The 11,556-nt window shown below is 40.3% G+C and overlaps 1 protein-coding gene across 2 annotated transcripts in view; it reads right to left on the bottom strand.

Annotated features, from left to right (window-relative positions):
• Positions 1-7,107, bottom strand: part of LOC126382820 (SUN domain-containing ossification factor-like) — a 24,312-nt gene extending 17,205 nt beyond the window's left edge. For both annotated transcript variants that reach the window (XM_050032905.1, XM_050032906.1), the window contains exons 1-3: positions 6,855-7,107; positions 644-758; positions 284-403 (exon numbers count right to left, since the gene is read on the bottom strand). In XM_050032905.1, coding sequence (XP_049888862.1) covers positions 284-403; positions 644-758; positions 6,855-6,919 — 300 coding nt within the window. In that variant the 5' untranslated portion in view covers positions 6,920-7,107. The remainder of the gene's footprint in view (positions 1-283; positions 404-643; positions 759-6,854) is intronic.
• Positions 7,108-11,556: the final 4,449 nt, after the last annotated feature.

The raw sequence follows: 11,556 nt of genomic DNA, 5'->3' as shown, positions 1-11,556 counted from the left end.
AAACAACTTTTTATGTCGCGGCTGCAGCACACTTGGATCACTATGGATGAGCAGTATGGAGATACTTTGTGGATTCAATTTTGTGTTCTTGGACGTTAGTCTGGGGCGCCGTCTGCCATTAGGTGTGCTGCCCGTTCCCCCCGCCGATCTCCACAAGAGATGTGAGGACTCTAAAACTTCATCAGGGCCTCCGTCGGCATATAGGTGAGTAGAAAATGGCTGAATTTTCATTTTTGGGTGCACTATCCCTTTAATTTACGTGAATGCTACAACTATACTGTACCTCTAAAGATTGTTTCTTGTCCACCTCTTGGATTATCTGCTCCTGTTTTTGCTGATCATCCTCTATCAGCTGCTCATCTTCAGATGGGGGCTGGGAAGGTAAGACCCAGCTTTCCTCAACCTACAGACAACACACACAAATCCATCAATACATAGATACCACTGATGCCATAAAAGGCATTTATATACTCACATAATGTTGTGCAACTACTTTTAATCTGATACAAGTCTAGCAATAACAGTGGGTTTCCTGTGTGGTTAAATGAGCACTAAATTATTTAATGAAGTATGAGTCATTTAATACAGCCTCATGTGAAACCTCTAGGTGGTTTGTACTATGGTAGCATACAGCTGATTCTACCTTGTGCTGATGAATCTTCTCCCCTGACTCTTCCTCCGTACCGACCTCCTGTGAGGACACGGGCCCCTGGGCCTCCTGGTGCGACTCCGTGCAACCGACATAGCAACTAGGGTACCTATGAGACGAAGGGAAAGACAATCAGTGTAATAATATTGTCTGAAAATGGGTCACTTGTTAATGCAGTACAGAAAAACATTGTGGTGTCTGTGACAGAAGCACAAGCACTGTATAGAGGTATTCATAAACACACTAAACATTATTTGCCTGCAGTGACTCATGTGCAGTGGAAGCTGCGGCCCAATGTCACAGTGTGACACACTGATAAAGTCCAGGTGACCTGTAACCCAACGTGGGCAAGTTATCTTATCTGTATGCAGAGTCAGGGAATGTTGTCAAAAGTAAAGAGGCACGCCTCAAACAAATCGCATATTGCTCAACCCAACTGTGAGGCCTTGACAAATAAACATGCACTATTTTTACTAGGTTCATTTTTTATATGATGTCTACTGTCTGAAACCTTCTGTATCTGTCACCTGTGTCAACAAAACAAGACAAGTGAAACTACAGAACAAATAACATTCATTTACTTTGCTTCTCTAGTTCTCTCTAGAGATATACAGAAGATATACATGATATATATAACACTTCTGCATTAAAATGTCTAAAAACAACTAGACCAATGCTATATATATTGTTTGAGTTGTGTATTTACAGTATCTCAAACATTTCCAACAGTTCAAAACCATTTTAATAAAGGACATGGTTTATGTCATTTGGTCGCCGTTGCCTGACAGTGGCACATGCATCAGGGTTGTGGTTATCTGCCAGAAGCTGTCATAAATTGACTTTTATCAAGTTTTAAGCCAAATTTTATGAATCATTTGTGACGTTTATAACTTTATTTTTTAACCAAATGAAGGACTGTAATCATCGGATGTCTGGATCTTAAGTTATCAGAGAAATAAGCTGAGCGAACATTAGCTGCAGCTCAGCTTCAGGCCCTGCCATGCCCAACAGCATTGGAGAAACACTGATTTTTAACGTGGAACTGCTTTATTCAATGTTTTCACCAGGTTAAATCCCTAAGTCTGTTTGTTTTCAAGAGGAGGAGCCCTCTGCGGATAATTCGGCTCCCTGTTAAAACCTCCTGAACATCTTGGTTTTACAATATCTGAGAAAAAAGGGGAGCCGACATAAGCAGGAGCTGGGCTAGCAGCCAGCAGCAACAAACCGAACTGCTTCAAAGAAACATTTTTTTTAAGTTAAACTGCTTTACTTAAGAGAGGAAACGACCTCTGCGAATAATTCAGCCCCAGGTAAAAACCTTCTGAACGATAAACACTGCAGGAATTCAGACAGTGGGAGAAGCTGACTGGAATGACAGCATTGCTCCGTCTTTTGTTATTATTGTGACTGAGAGACCCCTAGCAGCATAAAATACATAGTGTACGTCTCAGTTTCAACATATAGATATATTAAAACCCTATTTGTTTGTTTTAAACACCACAGGTCTGTTGAGTGACACTTTGCCTGAAACAATGGTCAGGTTCACGGTGACTGTGCTTATTCATGGCAGGAAAACAACAATAATTAACAGTAACAAGGCTTTAAATAACAGCAATAATAATAGGGAAGGGAAAACTCCTCCTTGTACAGTCTCAAAGGCCACAATCCAACAGCCACTTCCACTTGTCAACAATCCAAGCCATTATCTGGATTTTAATCTGATTTCCAGGTCAAGCACTTTACACAGTCACTGGGCTGGTGCAACTGCTTTGTTGATCTGACTTAAGGGGCTAGATGGGTGACAGACATTTTAGTGAACAACAGAGCATTTGTTTTCTAATTGAAGGCCCCCAAAGGAGCAAGAGTGGTGTTGAGGCATGACTTGCTCAATAATTAACTAAGTGGTTAGAGACAAAGACTTAAAGCGGTAGACTTTACAATGACAGGATTGGAAATGAAAGAGGTTTAAGGTACCCTTCATGAATTTATTTTTCAATATTCAAGATTAATTGGTCAAATAAAATTCAAGAACAGGATGTAGTGTCTAAGGGATAGCAGACCCTGTGCAATAATTACAGACAGAGCGTATGAAGGAGTGAGCTGCCCACTACGCAACAAATTAAATAGATGAACATGTCACTCACAAGTACAAAGATCATGTGTACGTGTCCATGCTCTCATCAAGACTGTCTTTGAGACACACCTCTAACGGACAGGTGACCTGTGAGTCTCTCATCGGCCGTCACGTGAATTTAAGATGACGTGATGCATCATTGATTACTCCAATTTTTACCCTTTAAGTAATCTGACAACGATATGGCGTCTTGTATTGGTTAGTAGCAGAGAACACCAGAATGACTGTAGTAAACATTAACCATTAATCTTACCGCCGCTTACCATCACAGTTTAGCCCGTAAATAATTATGTACATATGCTCATGAAGGTGATATCAAAACAAAAATATTAAAGAGGAGGCAAAAGTTATTTCAAATTACATTCCAGGGATCTCATAGTTTGAGTATTTTTAATAGTTCTGGAACCAGTGGTCTAATATAACCAGAGCTATTAAAGGGCTAGATGCCACAGTATGATAACGACTACAGCAAAATGTCCGATGGTGGCCAAATTCACAGTCTTACAGTGCATGTCAACCAATCCTATTTCAGAGCGACAGGTTTTAAAAAATCCTGTCTTTGTAAGGTTAATTCATTCAAGAAATTAATGAAGCCTCACTTCCTTAAAGGGATTCTTTGACGATTTTCAACCAGCTTTGTATCATAACGATGGAGGTAGTATGTGTAAATGAACTGTTAAACTTGCCTTCATCTTGCCAGCGTCAAGATCCCCCTGCTCCCTTGCCAATGAAAATCCGCCACATAACATGTATTTTAAAACATATTTTAGTGAACTGTTTAGCTGTAATACGAGAGTTTGTGAACAGGAAGTGGGCGCCATACTATTTCCTGTTTTGTATGCTGAAAAAACTCAGCTCATATGTTAAAAGTAAGCAGTGCTGATCAAATATGATCCAAAATTCGGTGACTGCGTTGCCTATTTCTCGCCTACAATGTTTTAAGAGACATATTTTAATTAACTGTTTAACAGTAATATGAGATTGTTTGTCACCAGCTGGCTGCCATATTGTTACATACATCACTTTCCAGTGGGGGTGTTTATTGGTCTGGTGTGGCGCAGTGCATTTTGGTAGTTGTAGGTTTTCTACCTCTTGAGCAAAAGTGAATGCTACAGCCCTGTTCTCTGTTTTCTCTGGTCACGTAACACCAATTTCAGAGGTATTTCTGTTCGTCTACTGAATAGACAACCCAGCTTTGTGAAAAGACCATCTTTCCAGCAGTGAAATACTTCTTTAAGGGTCCTGGTTTGCCATTACAGTTAGTAAGCATACACAATATCAGTGCCCTGAGGCTACAAAACCTGAATGTCACATAGCGATACACCATGTTAGTAATTACACCTGTGCCCTTGCTGTGATGACATGTCTAAGTGCTGCATAAAGGGCAATTAACACTAACATTTTTACATTTCACTGAGCTGTACTGTGCCAGGAGTATAGATAACAGACACTGAAAGGTCAAAAATACTACCACTCACAGCTTAAACAAGAGCCAAAGCAATGCTGTCGAAAGTAGGCCAGGCCAACATCACTTGCATATATCTTAATACCATATTACATCATATCCCTCCCTCCTCTCTCTATCCAAGCAGTCAGTGCGTGTTGTGTTGTGTTACTATCCTCTAACATCATGGCTACAGCCCATAATCATCCCACATAATCTCCTTCCCTGCTGGCTTTACTGTGTTCTGTCAGATTTGCACAGTCCAACAACCTGCAGCTTTCAAGAGGACTGACGTGACGGACCAGTAATCCTGTCAAGGGCTGATGGACCAGATCTGTGTAACGTCTGTGTGGGTCTTGGGAATCAACAGTCATTGATGTGTAGACTCAGCAGATTCACTTCTGTGTATCTTATGGTCGTTTTAGTCTAAAGTGTTTCATTCATACATGGCATGATGGCTGATTAAAGGGGAAGACCACCTAAATTAAAAAATGAATATGCTATTGCCATGACCAAGGAAAGTTTAATCAATATTTCTGAACATGAGCTACTCTCTCTCAAAGACAGAAACCGTGGTAGGGTGCTGGATGGATCCCCAACCATTTTCTAATTCACAATGAAAATATATAGATTCACACTGGGATTTTTTTTCTGTACTTGTAATGTAAACACGGTGCTAGAGAATATATAAAAAAGCATCAAAAACAAAACAAACAAATAAAAGCAATGCCAGGGGTGGATCATCCAAACCCTCTGACAACCCTCTGTCAAATGCCCCAGTGTAAACCTGACCTTTGAGAGAAAAACATACAGTTCATTAATTAATCCCTGAGGGGAAATGCAATCGCTCTGTTGTCATATACACACAGGCCCGAAACACACACACTTGCACAAACAGGACCTATACATGGATTAAATGGAGATGTCAGAGCGAGGCGAGCAGTTGGAGATTCGGAGCCTTGCTCAAGGGCAGCTTGACAGTGCCCAGGAGGCGAACTGGTTCCCAATTGGTTTCAGTTCCCAACCCAAGTCCCTATGGACTAAGGCTGTCCCCTAATAGTTGACCAAATGTTAGTCGACCAGAAAGGTCATTAGTAGGCAAGATTTCGTTGGTCACTTAGTCGCAGAAAAACAAAAAAAACAAACAAATGGGAAACTATACTATATGACTGGACTATGTGGGAATTTAATTTGAAAGGACAGACAGGCTCAGCAGTCAGACAGGAGTCAGGTTAATTTCCAGGGCTGGTACCTGCGGTTATTCCACAGGCTAGTTAATAACATGTCGGGCAGGAAATCCAAAGTGTGGGATCATTGTGGAAGGTGAAGGACGAACCCAAGGTGATATGTAAACTCATCTTCATTGGTCGACTACAAACATGACGTATCATCTGAAACATGGAAGTAGCTACATGCCCATTAGCCACTTAGCACAATCATTACTGCTTTGCTGACAGCGTCATTAACAGGCGGCTCGCTCAGTATGTGACGTGCACTTGTAGATAAAATAGGCCCATATTAATGAAGGTTCATTAGTACGGTTTTGTATTTCTTTCTATTAACAATATTACTTACACTATTCTTTCTCAAACCATTGTGTTACCATATCACAGACATGCGGGCAACTAGTCGACTTATGGCCTTAAATGACGCCTATCGGTCGACTGGGAACATTCTTAGTCGGGGGCAGCCTTTCTATGGACTGAGCTGCTGCCTCCCACTAGTGTGAGGCTAATGCAAGGCTAGTGCGAGACTAGTTCGACTGCTACATGGCCTCCTGTCATTTTGCAAAAATGTTCCTCGGGCAAAGCAAGTTGAGTATCCCTGCTGTAAACAAACATTATAGCTAATATATAAAAAAAGTAGCCCAAACTTCTATCAGGGGATCTAGGCAATCCTCCACTTGCACTTTCTTTTTTTTTTTTTAAAATACACAAGCTGTATTTTGGTGAGGTTTTACGCTCTGTGGCACCTTATGTACATCCAAAGTAGGGCTACAAAATATTCCAGTGTGGATCAATTTATTGTAATAGTGAATTAGAAAATGGTTGGCGGACCACCTGGCAGCCTATCAAGGGCCAGATTTGGCCCACAGGCCCTACCTTGAGTATCACTGCCTGATATCATCACAAATTTGAGGCACTCAGCACTCTACTTTTGAATATGGTTGTTGACTATTTTTACTAGGGTTGCTTGTTTTTACTAATATTTTTTTGGCTGTCTTAGACCACAGGACTAAAATGTCTGACTTTGAAACTAGGTGAAGGTCCCCTTTAAACTTCCAAATTCTGCTAAATCACTCTGTAGCACGATGCCATGAGGTGGACAGGTATATGTGTGACACGGTTATTATTACTAACTGAGGTACAACTTGTTCATCAGCTAGCTGTGTTAAACCCGGCTAACAGGCTTAGTGCTCACAGGGTCAGCAACTCAAGCTAACACTGACAACAAGTCAGAAGTCAGCCAGGTGCCACATCACAGTGTGATGTTAACGCTAGGTTAGCTAGCTAGCTAGCGTTGTAACCGATACAAACATTAGGTAACGTTTGTCAGACAGTTAGTTTCCACAGTCAGTGACATGATAATGATGCTAAGTTCAAACGGGGCAAAATTAATGAACTTACCGAAAGAGCACAGCCATACATAGCCACACTGACACAACTCGCCATAACAGTGGTGTCATCTTCATCCCTCTCCTGCCGGGACAGACATCCTCACCGTACTCAGAAATAACGTTTTATCCTTTTGGCAGACGGTCTGTTCAACTGTCTACAACATTAATTCACCCGCTGTTTCCTGTTAACTTAGCTGACGTCCGCTGTTTCACGGCTGAAGTGTGATGCTAGCCGCTGTCACCCACTCAACCTGCTACCGTTTGTCAGTGAGTGCGTGTCAGCGGTGACTGGCCAATCAGAGAGCAGAGAGGCTGTTGCGCAGTTCAAACTGAGCGTGTGTTGGGAGCGCTCGTTTCGAGAACTTAGATTACCCTACTGGGCGGTGCTTCTCGTAGTGTGCTCATTTGAAGCCGGGATTGATGCTATTCGTGCTTTTAGATGTTTTTATAATTATAATAATTACGACTCAGAACCATAAAATAGTTCCAACATAGGATAGACATGACTGATTCACACGAGTCACAGACATGTGGTGTTTAGCGGGTGAATAACACGGAAGTCGTGTCAACAGCTAATGAATAAAATATAACCTTACAAAATCTCAACATATGTCATATTATTAAGTTGGTTGAATTTCATTGTAATAATATTTTGATTATAGGTAATTTTTTAATTAGAAAAAAGTAGATTGCTTATTTAAAAATGACTTGAAAATCTTAGGTTAAACTACCTTCATGTTAAAGTTAGTTTAATTCATACTATAGTTTATTTGAATTTCTATACATATATATTTATGATGTTGTTTTTTTTCCTAAATTCTCATTTTTCTCCTTCTTTTAAAGTGCTGTTCGGGATTATTATATCATAATAATATCATATTAGCTTTTTTCTTATATTTTTCTTATTTCATTTTCTTTTTATTTTCTTTTTTTGTCTGATATTTCCATTTTTCCCATTGCTCCTGATTATTAGATGATGTGTTTGACAATATTGGCTGTTTATTTTTTGAAGATGTTTTGTTTTTAAGTTTTAATAAAATAAAATAAAAACAAAAATAAAATAAAATGTTGCACACAACTGGACAAAGCACTTACAAAATCTAAAAATATTTGATTTTATTAGGTTGGTTGAATTTTAGCATAATAATACTTTGATTACAGATAAATGTTTTATGCACAAATGTAAATGTAATGGGTTTTTTTAAAAGTTGCTCCAAGATTTGTGGCATTTAAAAATGACTTGGAAAAAAAGAGGAGTGCATTAAGACTCTGAATTACTTGAGTTTTATTTAAATTATACCCCTTAAATGTTAAAATTATTTTATTCTATATTTCAATTTATTTAACATTTTGTGTATGTTTAGGCATTTATCAAAATTGAAGTGCTGCTTGGGATTATAAGTTGATGGGTTTCTTGTTTGTTATTTGAAGATTTTTTAAACAAAACTTTGAAAAAAAGAAAGTTCAACACGAGCACAACGAAAAACAGAAAAAAATCTCAAAGTTTTGATCTGTAACAAACCCACATGACCCCTGCACAGTAAGAGGAGGTGGATGAGTAATGTACCTGTGATGATGCAATTTGTAAAATTACCTATATTGTGCAAATGTAAGTGTTTGTTGCAAAAAAGTGTCAACCTGCAACAAGTTGTTGCACTTAAATAAACCTCCTGTGGTGATTCAGCTGTGGGGCTTCACTTCTCAGAACAGAAAACCTCCAGCACCTCTGTAAAGAACATGAAGTACAAACTGCCTTCAAGACAGTAAAAGCATGTTAATGTTAATGTCACTAGAGGGAGCCCTATACGCAACAGTCAGAAAGAAGACTTAAAACCAACTCTAGTGACCACTGACTCCATTGACTCTATATGAAAAGGGTCACCTCCTCCTACATGAGCAGCGCTGTACCAAAAGGTCACACCCTCATGTGTGATCATATCAGAGCAGCCCATCAGCTACTGTAACCACAGAGCACATGAGCAGTCACAGTACAGGACACATGAGGACATATGGACAGATATACCTTAGTGATTAATTTACCAACAGGTGGCATACCTGTTGGTAAATTAACCACTGTAGTCCCTGGGCTTTTTTCTGATCAAGCTCCACTGAAATGAAAACACTATGTATGTATTGTTACCAAATGAAAGATTATTAAATTACTGAAAGAACTGTACAGTCAACTAAGCCTCTGCTGCCACCGTGTGGCCAGTAATATAAATACAATTAGTTAAATATATAAGGGCTGGGGAACGTCTTTGTCTTCCATTATAATCTGTATACAGTTGAATATTAAGACATGTTTCTACACTTTGCTAAGAAGAATGCATAAAAGAATGAATGGCTCTACTGGTTTTGTGCTGCTCCACAGTTATGCTCATCATTCAGTCATTTAGGTTTTGGACAATGGTTTTAATTTATTATGGATGTTTTGGTTCAACACAAAAGATTTTCACCATGAGGCAAACAGTCTGGTAAAACATACATGATTAGATCATTGATGGAGGGACAGTACAGTATGCGTAGCACTGTTCCACAAATCCATATTTAGGATGAGGTAGAGCCATAGAGGCAACAGCGGCCAGTGACATATAGAATACTGTATCTATAGTTTGAAGTTGCAAGCTCTAAAAATACTGTTTCATCTTCCAAATCAATGTTATTGATTTGTTATGTATGTGTACAGTACTGCCTCACAGTGACGACAAATTATTTATTAGTGCCATCTTCTAAAAGATTATCAAATGAATATACCATTGTAGTTATTTGTCTTGTGAGTTTCGTAGACAATTTGCCCACTGAGAATATGTTAAAGGGACAGTTTGCCCCCAAATCAATGACACATATTTTCCCTCTTACCTGTAGTAATATTTATCATTCTAGATTGTTGTGGTGTGAGTTGCCGAGTGTTGGAGATATCAGCTGAAGACATGTCTGCCTTCTCTCCAGTATAATGGAACTAGATGGCACTCAGCTTGTGGTGCTCAACATGGCAAAAAATACATTTGAAAACTCCAGAAATCATGACCTGGTTACTCAAGATAATCCACAGACCTTGTTGTGAGCAGTTTCATGTAGGAACAGTTTTTTTTCTATTGAACTCCAGCAACCGTATCACCAAACAGAAGGACGCGTGCATCTACTGATAACTAATAACGTATTTAGATATATCTACATTACAGCTCAGCCAAAGAGGACGCCATTTATGTTACATCTCACACTGTCAGGAGCACGAGCTTCACGTCACTTTCCCTTTTCATTCAGAGATCACGTGATAGAGTCGCTACAAAGGTTTTCCACACAGAACCAAACAACAGGGCCACCCCAGTGTGTGTTTTTAGGAGCCGTACACAAGCCGTGTTTTTTGTGCCCTCAAATTCACTGTTTTCAATGTAGACGCACAGCAGCAGACGCACTCAAACTGCAGAACGACGCCATCCTAGTGTGCATGTGTTCTCGAGCACCTTTTTTTCGAGGTGCAACAGCTGCGCCTTGAGATAAACAGAGTTCAAGAGTCCCACAGACAATATTTTAGGCCAAATACCTACTTACAAAACAGCACGTGGAAGAAGATCAGCTCTGCACTTAGGATTTCTGGTAAGTAGGCTATGATACGGTGCTGGTTATGGTTCTTTGGCAACCTCAGAAGCAACCTGCCACTGCGCCCTTAAAAGTTGACACAGAATAGGCACAAGAGTCGTGCACAGTGCCTGACCTCGCACTTTCCAGGCGTTTAAAGACGAGGCATGTGTATGGCCCCTTCGACAGCATAACGGCATCACAGAAGCAAAAGAGGGGTGACTGACATGATGTGTAACACAACAGCATCAGCCTCTAGTGTAACATAAAATATGTGTCAGCAGCACTTTCTAAACAATGACAATGGCATTACATGGCAATAAAGATCATTTACGGTCCCTGTTATGTGGCGGCTGCTCTCATCCTCAGCTCGGAGGGTAAGGACTTCCAGGACCGCATTGTTTTCCCAATTTGCAAACATTTACAGCCATTGTTCTTCTTCTTTGAGTTAGCTGCTAATTGCTTCTAGCTGTTCTTTAAATATCCTGGCGCTGGGTCGCACACATAGCACGTCATCAAAATGTCACACCCATTCCGTCCATGGTCCTGTCCTACCGGCTCTCCCTTGGACACACAGTTTGATCGTTGCTGTTACTACCTCAACTGACGTCTTAAAGACAGGACAACTCTGTTTCCCTTTTCTGTGATCGTACCTTTATAGAGAACACAGTGACACAGTGAACTGTGAACACAGTTACATTCCCGCCTTTAAAAAATGCCTCATGAGTAGATGCACACTTCCTTCTGTGTGGTGATATGGTTGGTGGGTGTAGCTCAGTAGAAAAAAAATAGTTCCTACATGAAACTGCTCACAACAAGGTCTGTGGATTATCTTGAGTAACCAGGGGCCTGTATCACGAAGCCAGATCAACCTTTCCTGGGTTACCCAGACCTATCCTGGGTTGACTAACCCTAACAATGGCAGTCAGGATAATCGGTATCACGACGCTGGATATCAACTCGGTAACTCAACCCAGGGTTGCTTTATCAAGAGCCATGAACGTGCACGCAGCGGACCAATCACAATCATGAGAGAAGCGCAGCATCACTGAGCGTCCTCACAGAGCGCCGTACGTGAGGGGAAAAAAAGTGTTTCTCGTGAGGATCAGAGATTAATTCTACTAAAATATGAG

Source organism: Epinephelus moara, chromosome 21, assembly GCF_006386435.1.
Source record: "Epinephelus moara isolate mb chromosome 21, YSFRI_EMoa_1.0, whole genome shotgun sequence".
NCBI classification, from domain to species: Eukaryota; Metazoa; Chordata; class Actinopteri; order Perciformes; family Serranidae; genus Epinephelus; species Epinephelus moara.
Note: the sequence above shows the minus strand (reverse complement) of the source record. Positions and strands in the feature narration are given on the sequence as shown.